The sequence below is a fragment of the Lampetra fluviatilis genome, chromosome 61, assembly GCF_964198595.1.
Source record: "Lampetra fluviatilis chromosome 61, kcLamFluv1.1, whole genome shotgun sequence".
Classification (NCBI taxonomy): Eukaryota; Metazoa; Chordata; class Hyperoartia; order Petromyzontiformes; family Petromyzontidae; genus Lampetra; species Lampetra fluviatilis.
This window is the reverse complement of record NC_136335.1, coordinates 5,516,497-5,542,913: the sequence shown is the minus strand read 5'-3', so window position 1 is coordinate 5,542,913 and position 26,417 is coordinate 5,516,497. Positions and strand designations below refer to the sequence as shown.

At 54.7% G+C, this 26,417-nt stretch overlaps 1 protein-coding gene across 1 annotated transcript; it reads left to right on the top strand.

Moving 5' to 3' along the window:
* On the top strand, positions 1–26,360 carry LOC144951244 (whirlin-like). Its single transcript, XM_078881393.1, has 14 exons — positions 1–517; positions 2,747–2,864; positions 6,275–6,511; positions 8,605–8,889; positions 9,397–9,525; positions 11,720–11,929; positions 12,904–13,373; positions 13,647–13,668; positions 14,552–14,749; positions 18,139–18,246; positions 19,369–20,548; positions 22,035–22,159; positions 25,405–25,527; positions 25,819–26,360. The coding sequence occupies exons 1-14, from the start codon at positions 87–89 to the stop codon at positions 25,999–26,001; spliced, it is 3,819 nt and encodes a 1,272-aa protein (XP_078737519.1). The 5' UTR covers positions 1–86; the 3' UTR covers positions 26,002–26,360.
* Positions 26,361–26,417: the final 57 nt, after the last annotated feature.

Below are 26,417 nucleotides of genomic sequence, written 5' to 3'. Positions count from 1 at the left end.
CAAGAAGTTCGCGTCGCGTCTCCGATGTCCGAGTCTCCGCGTTGACCCTTCCCGCAGCCGAACCATCCGAACCACCGCCGCCGCCGATGTCCGCGGTTCCTCCGCCGCGTCTCTCGGGCCCCTCCTTCGCCGTGGGGGGCCCGGGGCGACCCGCCGTGGGACGACCTCTGTCCGCCAACGTCCGCAAGCTGCACGGGGCCCTGGGCTCGCTGCTCAGCGATTCGGAGCGCATGGCGCTGCTCGGCCGACTGCGCGAGTATCAGGCGCGGCGCAATGTTCGCGACCTCGTCACCGCCCTCCGTGACCTTCGCCTCGACTGCCCGCCCAGGCGCCACCTGCTGCCCCTGCTCCGGCAGGTGCTGCCCGCGGCCGACCAGCTGCTCTTCGATACCTACACGTCGCGGGGTTCCTGCCTGGGGCAGCAGCAAGGAGCTGCTGCTGCTGCTGCTCGTGACGGTGGAGGTGGTGGTGGCGCCACAGCCACCCTGCCCATCAGAGTGTCGTACAACCTTCCCAGGTAGCGAGGAGGAGGGTGGTTGGTTGGTTGGTGGTGGTGATTGCAATCGTGTAGGTGGTGGGTGTAGTGGTGGTGGTGGTACAGGTGGTGGGTGTAGTAGTGGTGGTGGTGCAGGTGGTGGGTGTAGTAGTGGTGGTGGGTGTAGTATTGGTGGTGGTGCAGGTGGTGGGTGTAGTAGTGGTGGTGGTGCAGGTGGTGGGTGTAGTAGTGGTGGTGGTGGTAGTGGGTGTAGTAGTGGTGGTGGTGGGTGTAGTATTGGTGGTGGTACAGGTGGTGGGTGTAGTAGTGGTAGTGGTGCAGGTGGTGGGTGTAGTAGTAGTGGTGGTGGTGGTGGGTGTAGTATTGGTGGTGGTACAGGTGGTGGGTGTAGTATTGGTGGTGATGCAGGTGGTGGGTGTAGTAGTGGTGGTGGTGCAGGTGGTGGGTGTAGTAGTGGTGGTGCAGGTGGTGGGTGTAGTAGTGGTGGTGGTGCAGGTGGTGGGTGTAGTAGTGGTGGTGGTGCAGGTGGTGGGTGTAGTAGTGGTGGTGGTGCAGGTGGTGGGTGTAGTAGTGGTGGTAGTGCAGGTGGTGGGTGTAGTAGTGGTGGTAGTGCAGGTGGTGGGTGTAGTAGTGGTGGTAGTGCAGGTGGTGGGTGTAGTAGTGGTGGTGGTGCAGGTGGTGGGTGTAGTAGTGGTGGTAGTGCAGGTGGTGGGTGTAGTAGTGGTGGTGGTGCAGATGGTGGGTGTAGTAGTGGTGGTGGTGCAGGTGGTGGGTGTAGTAGTGGTGGTGGTGCAGGTGGTGGGTGTAGTAGTGGTGGTGGTGCAGGTGGTGGGTGTAGTAGTGGTGGTGGTGCAGGTGGTGGGTGTAGTAGTAGGGGTGGTGCAGGTGGTGGGTGTAGTAGTGGTGGTGGTACAGGTGGTGGGTGTAGTAGTGGTGGTGGTGCAGGTGGTGGGTGTAGTAGTGGTGGTGGTGCAGGTGGTGGGTGTAGTAGTGGTGGTGGTGCAGGTGGTGGGTGTAGTCGTGGTGGTGGTGCAGGTGGTGGGTGTAGTAGTGGTGGTAGTGCAGGTGGTGGGTGTAGTAGTGGTGGTGGTGCAGGTGGTGGGTGTAGTCGTGGTGGTAGTGTAGGTGGTGGGTGTAGTGGTGGTGCAAGTGGTGGGTGTAGTAGTGGTGGTAGTGCAGGTGGTGGGTGTAGTAGTGGTGGTGGTGCAGGTGGTGGGTGTAGTCGTGGTGGTAGTGTAGGTGGTGGGTGTAGTGGTGGTGCAAGTGGTGTGGGTGTAGTAGTGGTGGTGGTAGTGCAGGTGATGGGTGTAGTAGTGGTGGTAGTGCAGGTGATGGGTGTAGTATTGGTGGTAGTACTTTTAAACTTACGCGATCTAACCCAAACACATTGATTATTAGTCATGTAGAATATTTTAATCGTTCCTGGGCCTTCTCTAGGGCGAATCAGCCTGAATGAGTAACCCGTGTGCCACTGGGGAGACAAAGGCGGCCGGGCAGGCGTGGTGCTGGCCACCCACCCCCTCGTGTGCTGTAGCGGCCTTCATAGGTGCTACTCGCCCTAACAGTCTGTTAAGGCTATACAGGGGATCTTTGTCTTTGACGTAGGTATGGCGATATGGTGATGGTGGTGATGGTGGTGGTGATGGCAGTGATGGTTGTGATGAATGTGTTAATGCTGATGGTGTTGATGTGGTGGTAGTGATTGTGTAAATGCTGATGATATGATGTGGTGGTGATTGTGTGAAGGTTGATGGTGGTGATGTGTTGGTGGTGGTGATTATGTGAATGCTGATGGTGGTGATTGTGTTAATGCTGATGATGTGATGTGGTGAATGTGTGAATGCTGATGGTGGTGATGTGGTGGTGGTGGTGATTGTGTTAATGCTGATTATGTGATGTGGTGATTGTGTTATTGCTGATGGTGGTGATGTGGTGGTTATTAAATGAATGCTGATGGTAGAGATGTAATGTGGTGGAGGGGATTGTGTTATTACTGATGGTGGTGACGTGGTGGTGGTGATTGGGTTAATGTTGATGGTGGTGATGTGCTGGTGGTTATGTTAGTGATAGTAGTGGTGATTTTGGTTGTATTGGTGGTGGTCATGTTCATAATGTGGTCATTTTGATGGTGATGGGGTTGGTGGTGTTGATAATGGTGGTGGCGGTATATATAGTCGTGGTGGAAGCGATGAGGCATGCAAGCGTGGTGGTGGTGGTGTTCATGTCTCTCTGACTCCACCTCCTTAATAGCTCCACACACGCCTCCTTCAGCTCCATCAGCTGCGCTTCTTGCGGGAGATCAACAGAGGCGGAAATCAGACCTCACCAACCCACCCAGACGACAAACGGACCTCACCAACCCACTCAGGTTGGCTACGTACCGTGTGGAAGAAGTTCAACATTTATACACGTGACATGCAGTTGACATACGGGCTTAATTGTGCCATCCAGAGCCTGACTGTGCCACCCAGGTGACGTACGGGCCTCAGTTTGTTAGCCAGGTGACATGATGGGCCCAATCAACCCCGCCCTGGTGACAACATCTCGACCACGTAACGAGCTGGCCAAATGTTTGGCATGAAACAGTCCCCCTGAATTAACATGATATTCCCATCCTGCTGCAGCCATGTATATTCATGAGTAGCTATCATGAATAATGCATGTGATGGTAACCAATGACCCAGATGAATTAGAATTCAATTAGAATGCATTCATTTACCATGGTTAATGTCTATGCTTAGATTTGATTGGTTTTTCCTGTGTTGTCATGACGCCTGTTTAAGAAACGAGGCAAGGCTTATTTCTGCCTTCCTTGGTTAGGGGCCGTCCATAAATGACGTCACGCACCTAGGGGGGGGGTGGTCAGACATTTGTGACGATGTGTGACGAGGGGGGGGGGTTGATAAATGTGACGTCACATCAAAATGCGCAACTTTAAATAAAAATAGAATTGTTATAACAACACTAATTGCTATAACAACACTCCTACAACATCAGAGTGCAGCGCCACATTAAATACGCACTACAATGACAATAGTTTAAAGCTATTTGAAGCGTGTTTTATTTTCAAAATGGAAATATGGTTTTGGGGGGGGGGGGGCGGGAGACAGAGCTTTGTGACGTCATATTTGAGGGGGGGGGGTCTGACTTTTTGTGACGCCGTGTAACGAGGGGGGGGGGGGGTCAAAATCATCCAAAATCGCGTGACGTCATTTATGGACGGCCCCTTATGACTCGAGGGTGCCTGATGCAGTTAGCAAAGCTTTGTTTTATATAAACGGCTGCTAAATCTGGCCGTGAGAATTGTGCTCCTAACGGCTCACTGGCGAGTTGAGCTGAAACCAAAATTCAATATTATTACAATCAAATGCCTGTCAACACCTTATCAGTGCCCTACCTTATTATAGACAAATTCAGACCTTATTGGTCACCCCGTGCCCTTACACAAAGTCCCATCACAAGTGAGAAACACAGACAAATAGACACGGTTTTTTTCTTTGCCCGTATGGAAACGGCTGTTTGGACCTGAAACTCACTTTCCCTGTACAATACTATGGGTTAACCGTATGGGTTGACAGGTATGCAATTTGGCGCGTTGTTCACACACTTCTGCGCGTGACGATTGGACATTTGGCTGCGTCGGGTGTGGAGGGTTTTTAAACGACACATTTGATCTTCTCCTTACGTTGACTAACATAAAAAATAACTTGTGAATCACAATATTTATCAATAACACAGTTTTTTGGGGTTAGATCGCGTAAATATTTAAATGTGTCGTTAAACCCACCACCACCCGACACAGCCAATTTAGTAAGGTTCGTCACGTATATGTACGCGATTTAACCCAATAAAAAAACCTGTATTGTGGATGATATTGGTCGTGAAAGCCTACGTGTTAAGAGCAGGGTTACAATAGCTATCTTGAAAAAAGGGTTTTCACATAAATGTAATTTCATCCTCTCTCCTTGCGTGAGGCAATATGGCCCCGGGGTCAAAGGCCAGCGTCGATATCTGCCAGCCACAATAATAACAATAGTAGACTTTTGCCCTCTTCTGGCAAATTAAACAGGTGTTAAGATGTTCAAACACCAAATAAGACGCATTTTGCAAGGAATCAAGTCTGTATTAAGCACACGTACTTGTAGCAAAACATGAAAACATGCTCTGATAATATGTGCATTGTTTTTGTGCATGTTTTTCCACAAGTACGTGTGGTCGATGTAGACTCCATTCCTTGCTAAAGGTGTCTTTATTCTTATTTTTCATACTTTCATATTGGCAATTATAGACGACCAGGGAGAATTTATCAAAGGATTGGCCAAAATTACGAGAGAAAAAATCATTCTTTATTACATTGGCCTTTGTGACGTCAAACACTTTGAATGATGATGAGTGACTGGGTCTACCCCAGTATCTCTGTCCGATTCCCTTGCCCGGGCAGGTGCGAGCACCTGGGTAGGGATACTGGGTGAGGAAGGCATGGTCATGGGTAGGACACTAGGCCTCAAATGTGTTTAATGTTCAAAATCAATCAATTGTCAACGAGGTGACTTTAACACGTGTACGTCATGTGATGTAATCTGTTTTAATGTCATCGTATTTATTGTATACGCAGTTGAGGCCTAGTGTCCGCGGGAACAGGCCTGCATCGCCTGGTTTCCCTGCCCTGGTCCTCGTTGCCTCCCCAGGCAGAGGAATTGGGAGGAGACTGAGGACAGGCCTAAGTCACCTCCACGTGTGCCCACTGTGTCCACCTTCACCCCTATATGTGACCCCCGTGTCTCCCGCGTTGTCCCCGTGTCATTCACCCCCCATGTGTTTCCCCCGGGCAAGAACTCGAGAGATTAGGAAAATTTCATTTGCAAGAGTAACTCTGGGTCACCAAAGTGACAAAAACGATGAAATCATTTAAAGCGGATCGAGGAAGTGAATAGAAATCAGGACAAAAGCAACAACGTGTAACACCCACGTTCCTGTGTGTTGGGTCGCGCATGTGATGCCGTGGTGTGGGGGGACGGTAGTGTAGGGGTTGGCGCACGGCGCTACAAACCTGGTGACCCGGGCCGAGTTCATACCTGTCAACCCTTTCACAGTGCCTACCATATTACAGTCCAATAAAGACCTTATTGGTCACCCCGTGCCTCTTATAAATCTCAACGTTCATCCTACAAAATCCCACCACAAGGGAGAAACACAAACAAATAGACACAAATAAATGTTGCCCATATGCACCTGAAAATTCAAGTTCCGTGTACAAGAATACGAGGTAAACTGAAGGGGTTGACAGGTAAGCGAGTTTGATTCCCGCTCACGACCGACACCAGCGACGATTATCTTAACCATCCCTGGGCCTCCACTAGGTCGACTCAGCCTCAAATGAGTACCTGGCGCGGTGTGTGTAAAACATCGCTTCCGGGGAGACAGGCGGCCGGGCGTGGTGCTGGCCACTACCCCCCTTTCCCTCGTGTGGCGTGCCAGCCTTCGTAGGCTCTGCTACTCGCTAACAGCACTTGTCTCCAACAGTCTGTTAAAGGCTATACATTGGAGGACCTTTGTCTTTGCGTCACCTTGCCCATGCTACCCCCCCCCCCCCCCAGAGGTCGCAACCGGGTACCCGATACCCGTACCCTACCCGATACCCGGCTCCCGTACCCGGCCGGGTACGGGGTACGGGTAGCCGTTTGCGACCCTGGTGCGGCCGGGTACGGGTACGGGTAAGGAATCAAAACTCATTTGCGACCTCTGCCTCCCCCCCTTCTCCCCCCGCAATCCCGCCAGGCCGTGCCTCCCCAGGCCTCCGTGCGTCGCGTGCTGCTGGAGAGGGGGTCCCGGGGTGCCCCGACGTCGCTGGGGCTGAGCGTGCGGGGTGGCGCCGAGCACGGACTGCCCGTGGCGGTGGGCCACGTGGTGCCCGGCTCGCTCGCCTGGCGGTGCGGCCTGCGACCCGGTGACCTCGTCCTGAGGGCCAACGGCGTCGTCCTGCACGACGGTGTGACGCACCAGGACGCCGTGCGGGTGGGTGCAATGAACGGGGTGGCACAACTATGGGGGGTGGGTTTGGTGTTGGGGGGGGTATGCATACCGTGTCAACCCATATTGTTTTCCCCGTATTCTTGTACGGGGAAATTCGAATTTTCAAGTCCGTACGGCGTACAGCCGTTTCAATGTGGGCAAATGAAAAATCTCTCTTTGTTTGTGTTTCTCCCTTGTGATGGGACTTTGTCGGATGAACGTTGAGATTTATAAGGGCACGGGGTGACCAATAAGGTCTGAATTGGTCTGTAATCAGGTAGGGCACTGATAAGGGGTTGACAGGTATGTCAGATAGGGATAGTGATAGAGCTAGGGATAGTGATAGGGATAGTGATTGGGATAGCATACCTATCAACCCATATGGTTTACCCCGTGTTCTTGTACAGAGAAATTGAGGTTTCAATGCGGGCAAAAATAATAGTTGATTTGTTTGTGTTTCTCCCTTGTGATGGGACTTTATAGGATGAACGTTGATATTTATAATGGAACGGGGTGACCAATAAGGTCTGAATTGGTCTGTAAGAAGGTAAGGGGCACTGATGATAAGCGGTTGACAGGTATGGTCATTGTGCCCCTGGTCGCAAAAACGAAGGCGTAGGATCCGCCGACCATGGTAGGCTTTAACTGACGAGGCAACTACTGCTGGGCGAGTAGGTACCGTGGAACCTCCCAGTTTCCAACGTTCCAACGCCGCCAGCGGTCGACCGTCGACCAACTCGGGACCGGGACATCAGGTTGGCCGATGCCGGCCACCTGACGCCACGAATGGCGCGTCGGAAGATTCGGCAGCCTGCGAGCAGTGCGGCCACGAATCGCGAACCTTCGACCGCACCGTGAACAGTCGGCCACTGCTGTCTTCACCCCCGTTAAAGGAGGAATGGGACGAGATCCGCTCTGCATCTGAACAGACAATTGAGTGGACGGCACATCTAATCATCTCTTTAATCTTCCGTTGTGAATCTACACTAAAGAGGAAGACCTACGAAGGGTGGCACTGCGTGCGACGGGGGGGGGGAGGGGGGGGGGGTGATCAGCACCACGCTATGCTGCCCATGTCTCCGCAGTGGTGATGTTCACGCACCATGGGAAGGTCACTCAACTATGGCTGGGTCAATCTCGAGGAGGCCCAAGACCGGCTCAAATTATTTTTGTCACCGGTGTTGGCTATGAGCGGGAAATGAATGCGGGGTCGCCGGATTCGTCGCACAGTATGCAAACCAATACACGACCATTAACTGCCAGGGTGTGTACACAGCAAAAGACAAAGATTCCCTGTATAGCCTGAACAGACTGTTGGGGAAAGTGCTGTTCGCAAGCCGGAATGGCACACGAGGGGGTCGGTGGCCAACACCACGCCTGGCCGCCTTTGTCTCATCAGTGGTGATGTTTGCACCCCACACCAGGTACTAATTTGAGGCTGAGTCGACCAAGGGGAGGCCCATTACCGATTAAGATAATCGTCGCTGGTGTTGGCTGAGGAAGAAATGAACGCAGGTTGCCGGGTTTGTAGCGCAGTGCGCAAACCAATACACTACCACGAATCGCCAGGGTGGGTACAAACACACGCACACACGCGGTGTGATGCACCACCACGTCACAGCACCACTGTGACGTTGGGCACACCCAGGAACGGGGCCGTGATGGGGATGACCATGCCGGTGATGTTGGTGGTGATGACTGGCACAGCAGGGGCTACGACCGTTGCATCTACCTGTCATCTCAGTCAGCCAACCCATGACACCTGCTGGGTCTGTCAGCGAACCTTCGGCACTTCACGTCGCCTCAAAGTGCACCTGGCCTGGCACAGGCGCCGTGGTGACGTGACCGTCACTTAGTGGCGAATGGCGGTCGTCGGTATTGGTGGTGGTGGCGACGATGACCGTGACGGGGCTACGGATGCCAGCGTGCCGGTAACGATCTCGCGAGAGAGCGGCGGCGATGCCCACGGCAGCGCTGAAGGCCACGGCGTCGTGGTCAGCGCACCGGCCGGGCCACCATCTTCTTCGCCGTGGCCGGGCTCGCCGGCGCAATTCTCCGCTCGCGTGACCGTCCCACCCCCTCGCTCGCCCGCCCAGGTGCTGTGCTCGGGCCGCAGGCTGGACCTCACCGTGCTGTCCGTCCCCCCGGCCGCCAAGCCCACCACCGCGGGCGCTGCTGCACCACCACCACCACCCCACCACCGCCACCGCACGTGGGGGGACGAGTGGTGGGGCCACGTGGCCGAGGCGGGGGGAGGGGGCGGGCCCCCTCTCGATCGCCCGGGTGGGGGAGTAGACGCGGCGGAGGCGGCGACGTTGTCGGCGCCCAGCGCGGAGGAGCGCGGCGGCCTCCGGCTGCTGAGCAACGGCGACGAGAGGAAGGTGGGGGCACGCAGAGTGGTGGGGAGTGTGTTGGGGGGGGGGGTCGGTGAAGATTAATCCGGTCCACAGGGCCGCCTGCCCTCCAAGACGACTATTATTGTCAATGTCGTGGTAGCGGGGCCCAGTGGAACCTCGTCTTGGCCTCAAGGAGCCACCCACTCACCCACTGACCCACCAACCCACCCACTGATACACCCACCCATTGACCCACCTACTCACTCACTAACCAGCCCACTCACCTACTGACCCACCCACCCAGTCACCCACTTACCAACCTACTCACTCACTGACCCACCCACTGGCGCAAGTCACCCAGTTACCGACCCACTCACCCACTAACCCACCGACTCACCTACTGACCCACCCACCCATCCACTCACTCGTGCAATCTAGACTCCTATTGTGACCGCTTGACCTCTCTGCCCGAGTTCAACATGATCAGGTGAGCGTGTTTCCGTGGTGCAAGTGAGCGTGTTGTTCCCATGTTCCTGTGTTCGCATGGTACAGGTGAGCGTGTTCCCGGCCTCCGGCCGCGCCCCGCTGGGGCTCGTGGTTCGAGGCGGCTGCGACTTCGGCCTCGGCATCTTCGTGTCCGGCCTCGACCCGGGCGGCGCTGCCGAGAGCGCGGGCCTCCAGGTAAAGCCCGTTTTGAGGCCGAGTCGACCTAGAGGGGAACGGCGGCGGCAGGGACGACGCCGGCGGAACGAGGGAGACAAAACCCCTGGCTGCGCCGCGGCGCGAGTTGACATCGGCATTTAAAAATAAAAAGTGTATTAACACAGTCCGTTCTCGTATAGCGCGTAGTTTTCGCAACCCGATGAATCCGTCAGGGGTGTTGCAAGCAACCGAAGCAAATAGCATTAGATAGCAGAGCTACTGCACCCGTGGACAGGGGCCGGGGACCCATCAGAGGGAGGAGAGGAGGCGAGAAGGGATGATTTGAGAGGAGGGGCAGGGAGAGAACGAGGAGGAGGAGGACAAGATTATGGCCAAGCCTGGTAGATCCACGTGTGAATAAAGCGAGGGCCCTTCTCCGTATGTTGAGCCTCTGTGTTCCTACTTACGAATGTACCGAGGAACACATTTTTTTTAATAACGTGTAGGCGAATCGGATATATAGTAACGCGATCGGGCAAACGGAACTACGTCACAGAGCGAGTAGGAATTCAGCGGTCGTACAGCTGTGTGTCGCACACAAGGTGTCGGGATACTGCTGGATGCTTCTCGATGCTACCCACACGCGCCTCGGTCTTTGTCTGGCCTGTGTATCCATGTCACGCGTTATCGCAGACTGTGCTTTACCCTTACTGTATCATATATTGTAACGCGATTTTTGTTCTTCAGGAACGCAACTACTACCGCCACGTTATAGGAGAACAGACTGTGTATATATGTAATGACGTCTTAACACAATCCTCTTGAGATGGCACTTTATTGAAGACATGTTCACTTGATATCCGGCGGAGACCCCCACTGCAACAGTCCCGAGTCTCCCGCGCATCTCCCGTATATATCAACAGGAGGCCACGCCCCTCTTCTCGAACCTTCTCACTGACTCCACCGTCCTCTTCCTTCACCTGACTACGCTCCCTTCTAGATCATTCCCATAGCCACCAGTTCCTTCGCACTCTCAGCTGACTCCCCTGTCATTACCTCCTGTGGCCACTAATCCCTTCGCTCTCAGAGCTAACTCCCCTGTCATTACCTCCCGTGGCCACCAGTCCCTTCACACTCACAACTGACTCCCCTGGCATTACCTCCCATGGCCACCAGTCCCTTTGCACTCACAGCTGACTCCCCTGTCATTACCTCCCGTGGCCACCAGTCTCTTCGCACTCACAGCTGACCCCCCTGTCATTACTTGCCGTGGCCACCAGTCCCTTCACACTCACAGCTGACTCCCCTGTCATTACCTCCCGTGGCCACTAGTTCTTTCGCACTCACAGCTGACTCCCCTGGCATTACCTCCCGTGGCCACTAGTCCACTCACACCGCATGTAGACTGTATTGACATTACACATACGGTTTACCCGTATTCTTGAACAGGGAAATTTATTTTAAAAACCGTCTATTTATTTGTGTTTCTCCCTTGTGATGGGACTTTGTAGGATGAACGTTGAGATTTATAAGGGCACGGGGTGACCAATAAGGTCTGAATTGGTCTGTAATTAGATAGGCACTGATAAAGGGTTGACAGGTATTATATGACAATTCACTTTTTTATTGTTTTTCAAGAGCCAAAGATATTACGGGAACGCCAAAAGGAGGGCGAGACAGCACGTTGACAAAACGTGCGACTCGTGCTTAGGAAATGGACGAGAACACCCAGGCTCACCGCCCTGCCATGGCGGGGGCAAAGATTGGGTACAAAGCCTTTAAAGGGGGAGGGAAGGAAAGTCATTATCGTCATCATCATCAATATTTTTAAACTAATACTCTTTTTATTGTACCAGGCAATGCCCACTGAGCTATATACAGGGTGCTTAAAAAAATGTTAACACTTACATGGGACTTTCGTTTTTAATGGAAAAATAATGGATACTACACTCTAACATGATAACAAATAGCTTCCAAAAGTCAAAGAGTCTCACCACTTGTTCGCCATCATTGTCAGCGCGTGCCTGGAATCTACTCCAGGTGGTCTCCAGAGCCCAGAGGTGCATTTCTTGTGGTCTTGTTGCAAATCCTCCAAAGCGTTCACATATTTTTGAAGCACCCTGCATAGCTCTTTTTCAGAAGGAACCTGCCAATCACAAGACAAAGCGGCCTCATCAACATCACGTGGCAATGCACGGCAGCTAAACACTCCGAATGACGCCTCCCGTTGCAGGTCGGCGACCAGATCGTGGAGGTGAACGGGCGGAGCCTCCGCTCGGCGAGCCACGCGGAGGCGGTGGCGGCGCTGGGCGCCAGCGCGCACCTCATGCTCACCGTGCGCGACGTGGGCCGCCTCCCCAGGGCTCCCGCGGTGCCACCGCACCGCTCCGCGCAGCCGCCGCGCCGGCGAACGGCGGCGGACGACGATGCGGAGCTAGCTCCGGTGAGAGGCGCCGGATGGATTCCCGCACGCTCGCCTACACGTCTACCCGTGTGGTCACCTAACCGCCCAATCGCCTGGCCCCTCTGCTCGTGTACCATCCACTCCCGTGCTCACCTATCCGTCCACTCGCCTACCCATCCGCTCGCACCCTCGCCAATCCGTCCACTCGCCTACCCATCCACTCGCCTACCCATCCACTCGCCTACCCATCCACTCGCCTACCCGTCCACTCATCTACCCATCCGCTCGCACCCTCGACAATCCGTCCACTCGCCTACCCATCCACTCGCCTACCCATCCACTCGCCTACCCATCCGCTCACACCCTCGCCAATCCGTCCACTGGCCTACCCATCTACTCGCCTACCCATCCGCTCGCACCCTCGCCTACCCGTCCACTCGCCTACCCATCCGCTCACACCCTCGCCTACCCGTCCACTCGCCTACCCATCCGCTCACACCTTCGCCAATCCGTCCACTCGCCTACCCATCCACTCGCCAATCCGTCCACTCGCCTACCCATCCACTCGCACCCTCGCCTACCCGTCCACTCGCCTACCCATCCGCTCACACCCTCGCCTACCCGTCCACTCGCCTACCCATCCGCTCACACCCTCGCCAATCCGTCCACTCGCCTACCCATCCACTCGCCAATCCGTCCACTCGCCTACCCATCCACTCGCCAATCCATCCACTCGCCTACCCATCCACTCGCCTATCCATCCGCTCGCACCCTTGCCAATCCATCCACTCGCCTACCCATCCACTCGCCTACCCATCCACTCGCCTACCCATCCACTCGCCTATCCATCCGCTCGCCTACCCATCCACTCGTCTACCCATCCGCTCGCACCCTCGCCAATCCGTCCACTCGCCTACCCGGCCACTCGCCTACCCATCCACTCGCCTACCCATCCACTCGCTTATCCATCCGCTCGCACCCCCTGTAACACCCCCACTCTTCCCCCCCCCCAGGTGGTGCTGTGCCGCGGTGTGTGGGGCACCGGCGTGACCCCCAGCGCGCTTTGCGAGCAGCCGCGGCGCGCCCTGGGGGAGCGAGCGGCGCTCGTCCTGGGGGGCCCCGCGGGCCGCGGTGGGGGGGCCCGGCTGGAGGGGCTGGTGGACGAGTACCGGGCGGGGGGGCTCACCGTGCCCGCGCTGCTCGCCCGGCTGGACGCGCTGCTGCACACGCCGCAGCAGGTAGGGGACGGTGCCTTCTCTCTCTCTCTCTCTATCGGTGTCTCTCGCTCGGCATTCACACCGCCACTGTCACTGCCACCATCATCATCAACACATTATCATCACGACTGTCACCAAGCACCACCACATCACCACCATCGGCATTCACACATTCACCATCACGACCACATCATCACCACCATCAGCATTCGCACAATCACCACCACCATCACAACCACCACATCACCACCACATTACCACAATCAGCATTAACACAATCACCATCACCACCACCACGTTACCATCATCAGCATTAACACAATTACCACCACCATCACTATATCACCAATCCCTGCGTCAAAGACAAAGATCCCCCATGTAGCCTTAACAGAGTGTTGGGGCAAGTGCTGTTAGCGATTAGCAGCACGGCACACGAGGGGGTGGGTGAACAGCACCACGCCCGGCCGCCTTTGTCTCCCCGAGTTGCGATGTTTACTACACACCGCACCGGACACCAATTTGAGGCTGAGCCGACCCAGGGGAGGCCCAGGACTGCTTCGGGTAATCGCCGCTTGGTGTTGGCCGTGAGTGGGAATCGAAGTCGGGCTACCGGGTTCGCAGCGCAGCGCGCTGACCGCTACTACACCACCGCTATCCACCACTTACACCCATCACTCACGATTCCGTTCCTCCCTGCACCACGCCTCCCTGCATTTCCATTCACGTATAGCAGCGCCTCCCTGCGCTATAACACACAAGACACCCCCCCCCTACACGCGTGCGTGCCGATGGGATTGCTGATTTTGTACGACTGCTGCTGCTATTGCTGCTACTGCTACTACTGCTACTACTACTACGGCTGCCACTGCTACTATTACTACCACTGTTACTACTACTACCACTACTGCCACTTCTACTACTGCCACTACTACTGCCACTACTACAACTACTGCCACTGCAACCACTGCTACCACTACTACTGCTGCCACTGCTGCTGCCACTGCAACTACCACTAAAACTACTACCACTACTACTGCTGCCACTACTACTACTGACACTGCTACCACTACTACTGCTGCCACTGCTGCTGCCACTGCTACTACCACTACTACTACTACCACTACTACCACTGCTACCACTACTACTACCACTACTACCACTGCTGCCACTACTGCTACTACCACTACTACTACTACCACTACTACTGTTGCCACTACTACTACTACCACTACTACCACTGCTACCACTACTACTACCACTACTACCACTGCTGCCACTACTACTACCACTACTACTACTGCTGCCACTACTGCTACTACCACTGCTACTACTACCACTGCTGCCACTACTGCTACTACCACTGCTACCACTGCTACCACTACTACTACTACTACCACTGCTGCCACTACTGCTACTACCACTGCTACTGCTGCGACTGCTGCAGCGCTCGCTGCTGCAGGACGTGCGTGCGCTGGTGAGCGCGCGCGACCTGGACGAGTTCGACTCCCTGCTGCCCCGCATCGGGGCAGCGCCGTGCGGGGCAGCCCGGGGGTGGGGGCCACTTGGGGGGGCGCTCCGGTGGGGGGAGGGCGCCGCCGGGAGCCACGGGGAGGGGGCTCGTGACCCCTGGGCAAGGCTGCAGGTGAGGGCGGTGGGGGGGGGGAGCGGTGGCGCTGTGGTTGGCGCGGCGCTGTGAAACCGGTGTGTGGGTGGGTGGGTGGATGTGTGGGTGCTTGAGTGGGTGCTTGAGTGTGTTGGTGGGTGGGTATGTGTGTGGGTGGATGAGTGTGTGGGTGGGTGTGTAGGTGGGTGAGTGTGTGGGTGGGTGTGTGGACGTGTGGATGTGTGGGTGGGTGGTTGTGTGGGTGAGTGGGTGGGTCGGTGGGTGGTTGTGTGGGTGAGTGGGTGTGTGGGTGAGTGGGTGGGTGTGTGGGTGAGTGGGTGGGTGAGTGGGTGGGTGAGTGGGTGGGTGGGTGAGTGGGTGGGTGGGTGTGTGAGTGGGTGAGTGGATGTGCGGGTGGGTGGGTGGTTGTGTGAGTGAGTGGGTGGATGTGTGGGTCAGTGGGTGGGTGGATGTGTGAGCGGGTGGGTGGATGTGTGGGTGCGTGGGTGGGTGGGTGGGTGAGTGGGTGGGTGGGTGAGTGGGTGGGTCGGTGGGTGGTTGTGTGGGTGAGTGGGTGTGTGGGTGAGTGGGTGGGTGGTTGTGTGGGTGAGTGGGTGGGTGAGTGGGTGGGTGAGTGGGTGGGTGGGTGGGTGAGTGGGTGGGTGGGTGTGTGAGTGGGTGAGTGGATGTGCGGGTGGGTGGGTGGTTGTGTGAGTGAGTGGGTGGATGTGTGGGTCAGTGGGTGGGTGGATGTGTGAGCGGGTGGGTGGATGTGTGGGTGCGTGGGTGGGTGGGTGGGTGGGTGAGTGGGTGGGTGGGTGAGTGGGTGTGTGGGTGGGTGTGTGAGTGGGTGGATGTATGAGTGGGTGAGTGGATGTGTGGGTGAGTGGGTGGATGTGTGGGTAAATGGGTGGTTGTATGGATGACTGGGTGGGTGGTTGTGTGGGTGAGTGGTTGTGTGGGTGAGTGGGTGGGTGGGTGTGTGGGTGGGTGGATGTCCTGGGCCTCCTTTGAGTCGATTTAGCCTCAAATGAGTATCTGGTGTGATGTGCAAACATCGCCACTGGGGAGACAAAGGCGGCCGGGCGTGGTGCTGGTCACCCACCCGCCCGTGTGCCATGCCGGCCTTTATAGCTGTTGCTCAGTAACAGCACTTGCCTCCGCAGTCTTTTAAGGCTGCACGGGGGACCTTTGTCTTTGTCAGCTTTGGTTGTGGGCAGTGTGGTCATGATCCCAAGCGCGGTACTGACACAGACAATACGTCTCTATGGGTCTTTGTGTAGTACTATGGGTCTCTGTGTAGGACTATGGGTCTCTGTGTAGGACTATGGGTCTCTGTGTAGGACTATGGGTCTCTGTGTAGCTTTATGGGTCTCTGTGTAGGACTATGGGTTTCTGTGTAGGACTATGAGTCTCTGTGTAGGACTATGGGTCTCTGTGTAGGACTATCGGTCTCTGTGTAGGACTATGGGTCTCTGTGTAGGACTATCAGTCTCTGTGTAGGACTATGGGTCTCTGTGTAGGTTTATGGGTCTCTGTGTAGGACTATGGCAGGAACTCCCCATGAACGTTCCACCTCGCGACTGCTGTTTGTTGCTGGGCGGTGGGGAAGGTGGGGGTTCACACGGCTCCCATGCACACGGCTCCCATGCACACGGCTCCCATGCACACGGCTCCCATGCTCTATTGTGGCCGCTCCGTCTCCACGGTGACCACCCGGGCGAGCTGCGGGGTTGCCGTGGCGACGGGACCCTCACGCTCACTCTCGAGTGGCGGGTACCATCTCTCTCCCGCTCGCGGCCCGCTAATGTTGGGGACCGTGTCCAAGTCTCTCGCGGATCTGCGAGCTCCTCGCACCGTGGTCCAGCCTGGTGAAACCCGATCTTAGGCAAGAATGGGCACAGGAAAAATTGGCACAGGTAAAACAAGCACAGGAAAAAAATGGCACAGGTAAAATAAAAATGGCACAGGAAAATTTGGCACGGGTAAGGAAAAGCACAGAAAAAAAACTGGCACGGGTAAAAATGGCACAGGAAAAATGGCACGGGAAAAATGGCACAGGTAAATTGGCACAGGTAAAAATGGCATAAAAATGGCACAGATAAAAATGGCACAGGTAAAATGGCACGCTTAAAAATGGCACAGGTAAAATTGTCACAGGTATAAAAAGCAAAGGAAAAAATGGCACACGTAAGAATGGCACAGGCAAAATTGTCACAGGTATAAAAAGCACGGGGGAAAATGGGACAGGAAAAAATGGTTTGGGTAAAATTAAAACAGGTCAAATTGGCACCGGTAAAAATGGGCCGGTTCAGATCTTCGTCACTAGTATTGATGGCCATGAACGAGAATCAAAACTCACCGGGTTCATAGCACAGCTTTCCCCACAGCTCAAACACAAAGATCCCCCATGCAGCCTTTAACAGACCGCTGGGGCAAGTGCTGTTAGCGAGCACCCATTGAGGGGACCACGGCGATACCGGGGTATCTTTGTCTTCGACATTCAATGTCTCATCAGCAGCAGAGTCAGTCTCACTTAACTCTGCTTCTGATGGGGCGCCATGGTGGTGAGATGTTAACTACCTCGCTTAGTATTGAGAAGGCCATGGATTTGATCCTGACCCTATACTTGGCGTTCCCTTGTCGCTCTCCCCGTGGTCGCGTGGATTTTTCTCCGGGTCCTCCGATTTTCCCCTCCACGTTTAGAATCAATGCGCGTTTAGAGTATTTGGCTGCTAGAAATTTCCACGTAATAAGCCACTTCGTTGGGCTGTCATGTGTGGCCACGTGGCTTCTGAAAAAGAGCAACATGGCTCAGTGGGCCTTAACTGACAAAATAACAAAATTGTTTAGTTGAGTTTCAGTTTACTTGAACCAATGCTGGTGAACTGGCCGATGTGGGCAAGGGCCTGTTTCGCCATTCAGAGTCCCATCATCAGCAGCCAGGCACGCTTGAAGCAATGCTGGTACATTGCCCAATGTTATGGGGAAGGTCCCTCTCTATCAGAAATGGGTCCCTAGTTTCGATTGAAAGCTTTCGTGAGTGCAGGGATTCATCTTCTTGGTTCTTTCGGTAAAGTCACGTAGAAGGGAAGTAATAAAATAATAAAAATAAAATAGAATAAAATAATTCTTACGACGTTTCGGCTGCTTGCGTTGTGGCCGAAACGTCGTGAGAATTATTTTATTATGTTTTATTCTTATTATTTTATTACTTCCCTTCTACGTGACTTTACCGAAAGAACCAAGAAGACGGGTCCCTAGTTCTATTCAACACACAACGATGCAATCCGCCCACAGAAAAACGAGATTTTAGAATGGTGGGATGAGGGGGGGTCTTGGGGGGTGGGGGAGGGTTAGTAGGCTGCCCCCCCCCCCTCTTTTATCCCCCAACGCTGCTGCGTTGACGCTGCGCGGGTTGCCTGCAGGCTGGGGCGGCCCCCTCTCTCATGGAGGAAGAGGCGGAGGAGGTGGGAGACCTCGTCCCGGAGACGAACCTGGACTGGGACCCGAGGACACAGGACGACGTGGACACGGTGAGGCCCCGCGTGGGTCCCGCGTGGGGCCACGTGTGAGCACGTGGGACTGTGTGACACCACGTGACAGTATGTGTGACCCCTACCTGGTACCATGCGACAGCACGTGACGCCACATGACACCGCTTCGGTATCGCGTGGTACCACGTGACACCACGTGACACCGGGTGACACCACGTGACACCAACTGACCCCATGTAATACCACGTGACACTGTGTCACACCAGGCGACACCACGTGACACCACGTGATACTAAGTAACACGACGTGACACACGTGAAGCCACGTGACACCAGCTGACACCACGTGATACCACGAATGGAAATTGTTGTTAATGTTCAACGTTGTTGGAGCTGTTATGTTGTTCAAGGTAGATATATTTTGACTAGCTTGTTTGCCGTCCTAGGACGGAAGCTGTAATATTTACGACATTTTTTAGTGTAATTGTATCTTGTGTAAATTTAATGGCAGTGAATCTTGCACAAAATTATGTCATCAAACACTTCACTGAATTTCACTGCAGCACTGTATTAATGGCAGTGAATCTGGCACAAAACGAAGTCATAAAACACTTCACTGCAGTTCACTGTAGCACTGTATCCATGGCAGTGATTCTTGCACAAAACTGCGTCATAAAACACCTCACTTCATGTCACTGTAGCACTGTATATAACTAACCTTCAATTTGTTCAAATTCACTGCTCTGATACTTTATTCTCTTCTGCTTTCGGTTGCTGGGGTTGAAATAAACTGGAATTCGATAGAATATCTGGAAAATCACCGAGAAATGTCTATTTTACCAGAATGTAGAAGCATAAATTAGACTTAACTTTTGCCTGAAGTGCTGAAGAAATAAATAAAGACACCAAATCCAATTTGTTGCTGCGTAGAAGTATTAATTATATTCACTTTCAATAAAGAAACGTCAAACTTAAATTGAATATTTCCGCTCGACCTTCTGCGTGAGTGTAAAAATCCACCTGCTCATGAATATTCATTATGGGGGGGGGGGGGGGGGTGCGGCATGTGGAGTGACGTCACGCGCGTTGCACACAAACAGACATTCTTGGCTCATTATAGTAGTAATGTCGCTGTGTCGATGCCATCCTTCTTGTCGTGCAGCCTGTGCTTTCAGAGCGGCCTCCATACCTCCACCCACCGCCCCCATCCCCATCATCACCACGTCACCAGCAGCACCAGCAGCAGCACCAGCAGGAGCAGCACCACCACCAGCACCATCAGCATCAGCAGGAAGATTTTTATTCTATGGACCCTGCTCCTCCCAGCATGCCTTGCTGCACCTGTGTCGCCACCCCTCCTCCTCCACCGCCCCTGTCAGCCCCAGGGGCTTCTGGGAGTCGGCCGCCATCCAGGGCTCAGTCTCAAGAGCGGCGGCGCTCATCCCACAACAACGACGGTGACGTCAACAACAACGTCAACAAGAACGGCCACCACGGCGAGCATCGAGAGGAGACGAGGCCCCCGAGGAGGGAGGGTCCAACACCGGAGCCCAATCTCTTGGTCGACGAGGAGAGGGAGGGGCCCGAGGCGGAGGGCCCCCGGGCCCCAGGCGTCGCCGGACTGCGCAAGATCCTGGAGGCCTCCCTGTCCCGGCATGGCGGGGCCGGCTGGGCCGGAGGGGGGGGAGGGGCCGGAGGAGGGGCCGAGCTGCTGGCCCACGCCGGCCGGCGCCCGCCCGTGCCCTTCCCGGCGGACGTGGCGTCCGTCGCGTTGTCATCGTCGCCGTCTTCGGTCGCCTCGTCGCTGGCAAAGAGGGGCTCGGTCCCGGGGGGCTCCGTGTCCTCCTCGGGGGCCTCCTCGGTCATCCCCCTCGCCATGGCGGTGGCCGCGGCGTCGTCGTCGCCGTCGTCGGCGCGACCATCCGACCCGGGCTACTCGAGCGCGTCACGCGGCCGCGGGTCGCCCCTCCGCCGCCGCTCCTCTTCCTCGTCGCCCTCCTCGTCGTCCTCCTCCTCGTCGTCGCCGCCGGCATCGCCGTCGTCCCGGCGCTCGGGGAAGGCGCCCAACGGAGGGGCGGCTCGCCCGCGGACGCTTGTCCTGCCCAGGGCCACCTCACCCACCGTGCCGCCGCACGGCACCGGCTCCCTGCCGCCCGCGGGCCCGGGGGAGCCGGGGAGCCGGAGCCCGGTGGGGCCCGCTGGGCTCAAGGGTTCCACAACGCCCGGCGTGGCGGTGGTGGGGAGGGAGGAGCGGAGGAACGTGCGCTTCGTGACGGTGGAGGTTCACCGCCCCAACGCGGAGCCGGACGTCAACGAAGCGACGGCACTGCCACGCAGCCGAGGTGCGGGCCGGGCAGGCCGGCGAGGGGGAGGGGTGCCTCCAGACGCAATAGAGATCCCCTGGAACCCCCAATGGGACCCCCTATAGGATCCCGTTGGGCCCCTATTGGACAACACCCAACCCCATGAGATCAGTCCCCAGAGATCTCCCCTCCTTGTAATCCCCGGGTGCATTGTGTTGTGTGGGCACGGTTCTGTGTGTATCCGTGTATGTGGCACAGTAGGGGGCACAGGTGGTGCATCGGCCAGTCATCTCAGTCAGTTGACCCATGGCACCTGGGTCTGCCCCGTGACCACCAGCCAGCAGGTGTTCGACACTTCACGTGGCCTTAACGTGCACCTAGCCTGGCACAAGCGACGTGGTGACATCACCGCCACTTAGTGGCGAATGGCGGTTGTTGTTGTATGTATACGGTGCTGGCCACCCCCTCCCTCATGTGCCATGCTGGCCTTCATAGGTGCTACTCGCTACCAGTACTTGCCCAAACATCCTGTTATAGGCTATATGCGGTATCTTTGTTCTTGTATATGGATGTTACTTCTTTCGCATTGTACATCGACAACCACGCTAATCAGAGGTGCGGGGGAAGGACAACAAACTAAACACAAAAAGCAGTTATATAGAAATACGTTTGTCAATCTCGATGATTTAAAAGCATATAGCTCAAGTGGCTTTTTAAAATCGGAAGGGAGAGCATTCAAGACGGGAGCAGAAGCGCATCTGAAAACGCCACGCGATGCGGTGACCACCGTCTGTGTTCGACGGTAAGCCAAAAGCTGCTGCTGCTGCTGCTGCTGCGAGGGTGACCGGAGTGTCGCGTGATGATGGTTCAAGCTCCTTGACGAGATCTGCGGCGAGGTGTTGTGGCTCATTTGTGGCAAGCGCTTTGTGTGTGCAATGAGTGCAACCTTAAAGTTTTTCAGGGGTTCACACAATGATGGAAAATTAACAGGCTTCTACCCTTTCTGGGAACGAATACAGGAGGTGTTAAGATGTTCGGACATCGAGTCTGCATTAAACGATCAAACATGCGAACAAACGTGCTTTAATAATAATGGACGCATTGTCCATAGCTGTCAACCCATGCGGTTTACCCCGTATTCTTGTACCGGGAAATTGAGTTTTCAGGTTCATATGGCGTACAGTCGTTTCAATACGGGCAACACAAATGATTTTCAATTTGTTTGTGTTTCTCCCTTGTGATGGGACTTTGTGGGATGAACGTTGAGCTTTGTAAGGGGCACGGGGTGACCAATAAGGTCTGAATTGGTCTTTAATAAGGGAGGCACTGGCTAGGGTTTGACATGTACGATTGTCCTTGACACTGATTATGTGGCCTTGTCTCGCCAGTATTGTGGATGTTGTGAATGTTGCTGCTGATGCTGTGGACGTAATTGAAGTTGATGTTGTGGGTGTTGTAGATGTTGCTATAGATGTTGTTGTGAACGTGTACACGATCTCTCTGCCCCCACCCCCCCCACCCCCAGACCCACTACCGCTCTCCACTGAGCCTGCCCGGACCCTGGTGGGGGCAGCGGGGTCCGAGGCCACGCGGAACGGGGCCCAAGGGGCCCACGAGAGTGGCGGGGGCAGCGGTGGGCCCACAAGGCCGGTGAGGAGCGCACAGGGAGAGGCCACGTTCGGCAAACGTTCATCATCATCGTTAGTTTAACACGTGGGCTTTCGCGACCAATATTATTCATAATAAAGGTTTTTGGGTGAAATCGCGTAAGTATAAATGTCTCGAACCCCTCCACTACCTGACACAGCCAATCAGTAAGGGATTTGTCAGGTAAGCAAAACGCCAAATAGTTACTAGTATAGTGTATAGTAGTGTAGTGTATAGTAGTGTAGTGTATAGTGTAGTGTATAGTGTAGTGTATAGTGTAGTGTATAGTAGTGTATAGTGTAGTGTGTAATGTAGTGTATAGTGTAGTGTCTAGTGTAGTGTATAGTAGTGTAGTGTATAGTAGTGTCGTGTATAGTAGTGTAGTGTATAGTGTAGTGTATAATGTAGTGCATAGTGTAGTGTATAGTAATGTAGTGTATAGTAGTGTAATGTATAGTAGTGTAGTGTATAGTAGTGTAGTGTATAGTGTAGTGTATAGTAGTGTAGTGTATAGTGTAGTGTATAGTAGTGTAGTGTATAGTAGTGTAGTGTATAATGTAGTGTATAGTAGTGTAGTGTATAGTGTAGTGTGTAATGTAGTGTATAGTGTAGTGTCTAGTGTAGTGTATAGTAGTGTAGTGTATAGTAGTGTCGTGTATAGTAGTGTAGTGTATAGTGTAGTGTATAATGTAGTGCATAGTGTAGTGTATAGTAATGTAGTGTATCGGGTAGTGTAGTGTATAGGGTAGTGTATATTAGTGTAGTGTATAGGGTAGTGTATAGTAGTGTGGTGTATAGTGTAATGTACTACTTCAGCCCACCGGTGTGTTGGAGAGTAAATCCACAACATTTACAATTTCAGTACCGTGACGTTTCGCTGGTAATTACATCATCCAGCATCGTCGGGCGATTTGCCAGAAGAGTGAAGCCATCCACCTACTTCCGGTCTTAAATAAAGCAGTAGGACGACGTCATCACCTGAATCCAATCAGGTGTAGAGATCAGAGGCAGAGGGGGGGGGGGTATTGTAATTATATAATAGATTAGTAATCAGTTAATTCGTATGTTTCCTCTATAAGGAATTGCAATTGTAATATGTATTACTTAATAACTGAACCCATTCACGGAACCCAACCAAGTGCAGAGATCAGAGACGGAGAGGGGGGTATTGTAATTATATAATAGATTAGTAATCAGTTAATTAGTATGTTTCCTCTATAAGGAATTGTAATATGTGTAGTGAGTCCAACTGAGTCGCAGACGTTATTCTTCAGAGGCAACACATTTATTGTAACACGTATATACAAAGGGGTAACTGCCCCTTTACCAGGGGTGGTGACCACCCAGCTAACTATACGTTACATAGGGGTTACAGCTACGAAGGGTCGGACCCTCACTCGGGTCCCCGGCTAAGTGTTGATGCCTCGTAGGACGTAGAGCTTCCAGCTTGTAGACGGTGAGCTTCCAGCTTGTAGACGTGGAGCTTCCAGCTTGTAGACGTGGAGCTTCCAGCTTGTAGACGGTGAGCTTCCAGCTTGTAGACGGTGAGCTTCCAGCTTGTAGACGTGGAGCTTCCAGCTTGTAGACGGTGAGCTTCCAGCTTGTAGACGTGGAGCTTCCAGCTTGTAGACGTGGAGCTTCCAGCTTGTAGACGTGGAGCTTCCAGCTTGTAGACGGTGAGCTTCCAGCTTGTAGACATGGAGCTTCCAGCTTGTAGACGTGGAGCTTCCAGCTTGTAGACGTGGAGCTTCCAGCTTGTAGACGTGGAGCTTCCAGCTTGTAGACGTGGAGCTTCCAGCTTGTAGACGTGGAGCTTCCAGCTTGTAGACGTGGAGCTTCCAGCTTGTAGACGGTGAGCTTCCAGCTTGTAGACATAGAGCTTCCAGCTTGTAGACGTGGAGCTTCCAGCTTGTAGACGGTGAGCTTCCAGCTTGTAGACGTGGAGCTTCCAGCTTGTAGACGTGGAGCTTCCAGCTTGTAGACGGTGAGCTTCCAGCTTGTAGACGTAGAGCTTCCAGCTTGTAGACGTAGAGCTTCCAGCTTGTAGACGTGGAGCTTCCAGCTTGTAGACGTGGAGCTTCCAGCTTGTAGACGTAGAGCTTCCAGCTTGTAGACGTGGGCTTTCCAGCTTGTAGACGTGGAGCTTCCAGATTGTAGACGTGGGCTTTCCAGCTTGTAGACGTGGAGCTTCCAGCTTGTAGACGTGGGCTTTCCAGCTTGTAGACGTGGAGCTTCCAGCTTGTAGACGTAGAGCTTCCAGCTTGTAGAACGAAGCGACCGCGGTCCCTCTCAGGGACCCACCTTTTATCCTCCCGGGTTGGGGCTGGCTCCGCCCTCGGCCCCGCCCACCTTCTCGAGCGTTCCAGCTCCCTCTCAATCCCCCTCAAGAGCTCTCCCTGGACACGTGATCACCCCCTTACCTGCGGCCTTCTCTGTGGACACTCCAGATCACGTCAACCAGAGTGCCCAGGGCAACCCTGTCCCTGGGCTGATACTCTCCCGCTCCCCGTTGTGGGAGCTGTACCGCATGCTATGTGTGGTGCCCGCGTTATCCCAGCGCTCACCAAGCCCTGCTATGGCTGGTACTACACCCATCTACGGGGTGTACGCGATGACGGTGCATCGCACGCCGTACTACGCTGAAGCTGGCCTCACACAGCAACCCACCCAGTGATGTCCGCGACGTAAGAACATCACACGCCACGGCCATCCCGGGCCGGCACCCTACAGTGACATCCCCGATGTCACTACATCTGTATTACTTAATAACTTAACCCAAAATCACTGAAGCCAATCAGGTGCAAAGATCAGAAGTGAAGGGGGGGGTATCGACACATACTTACGTGATCTAACCCAAAAACCTTTATGAATATCATCGTCTTCGTCGTCATGGACCATCATCATCACCTCGTCGTACAACCATTTAAAAATGCGCTTTTGAATTTGTACGTAGGTGTACGAGTGTGCACACACTCCGTGTCCCCGTGTGTCTCCCCCATGTACTCCGTGTCCCCACGTGTACCTGTATCCCCCCCCCCCCCGTGTCCCTGTGTATCCCCGTGTCGCTCCGTGTCCGTGTATCCCTACGTGTCCCCCCCCTCTCCCCGCGTCTCCGTGTCTGTGTCTCTGCCGTGTTCTCGCGCGTGTCTCCATGTTCTCATGCGTGTCCCCGCGTCTTTGTGTTCTCACATGTCCCCGTGTGCCCCTGCGTGTCCCCGTGTTCTCACGCATGTCCACGCGTGCCCCAGCCTGGCATGAGGGACGGGACAACGCGCCGCGTCCGCGTGCCCAAGTGCGCCCCCACGCTGGGCATCGCCATCGAGGGCGGTGCCCACACCCGCCAGCCGCTGCCTCGCATCGTCACCGTGCAGGCGAGAGGGAGACCGCTCTTTTTTTTTACGATCAGTGGAAACAAGAAGATGCTCGGTGTATTTGGCACTTTGCTTCGTTCATCATTTCGTAATTTTTTTTTTTTAAATAACTTTGCTTTATGTAAACCCCCACCTTTCGCTCACTCTCTCGCTCACTCTCTCGCTCACTCTCTCACTCGCTCACACCGTGACCTCGTCACGCCACGACCCCGCGTGTGCCCCCATTTAACCCCATGTCCCCGTGGCCTGATCTGACCCCGTGACACCCCCCACCCCGTCGCGCGCAACCAGGAGGGCGGATCGGCGCACGCGAGCGGTCTGCTGCGCGTGGGCCAGCTGCTGCTGGAGGTGGACGGCACGAGCCTGCGTGGGCTACAGCACCACGACGCCGCGCGCGCCATCGCCCTGGCGTTCCGCGAGCCCAGCACGTCGCACATCAGCTTCCTCGTCGCCGACTACTCCATCGCTCCCTGAGGGGGGGGGGGGGGCGCCGACTCCCACACGCAGACCGCTCCATCGCTCCCTGGGGGGTTGGGGGGCACCCCCACATGCAGACCACTCCAGGATTGGGGGAGGGGACAGTGACCTGGTTTGAAACATTGATGTCGTCACAAGCAATTCACAATAATACAGGATAAGCGGCGTTCATGTTGCATCGTGGAACACGGGGGCAGAGCAACGAGTGCTCTGTGGAAGACACCGCGGCATGGGGGTCAGGCGTGATGGAACAGAGTGGAGCTTGATTCGAAGCTTTCATGACTGCAGGGATTCATACTCTTTGGTTCTTTCGGTAAAGTCACGTGGGTAGAAAATAAACCCGTGTATAACCTCTGGTTGCGGTAGCTCTCTCGCAACATTTCCTCCTGCCTCAGCAGTCCGCCTGCTGTATT

Excerpts from the sequence above, each read along its gene's own strand:
- LOC144951244 (XM_078881393.1), top strand. The coding sequence starts at position 87 with ATGTCCGCGGTTCCTCCGCCGCGTCTCTCGGGCCCCTCCTTCGCCGTG. Across the intron at positions 13,374-13,646 it reads CCACCACATTACCACAATCA|GGGAGGCCCAGGACTGCTTC; the intron begins GCATTAACACAA and ends GAGCCGACCCAG. Across the intron at positions 14,750-18,138 it reads ACCCCTGGGCAAGGCTGCAG|GCTGGGGCGGCCCCCTCTCT; the intron begins GTGAGGGCGGTG and ends GGTTGCCTGCAG.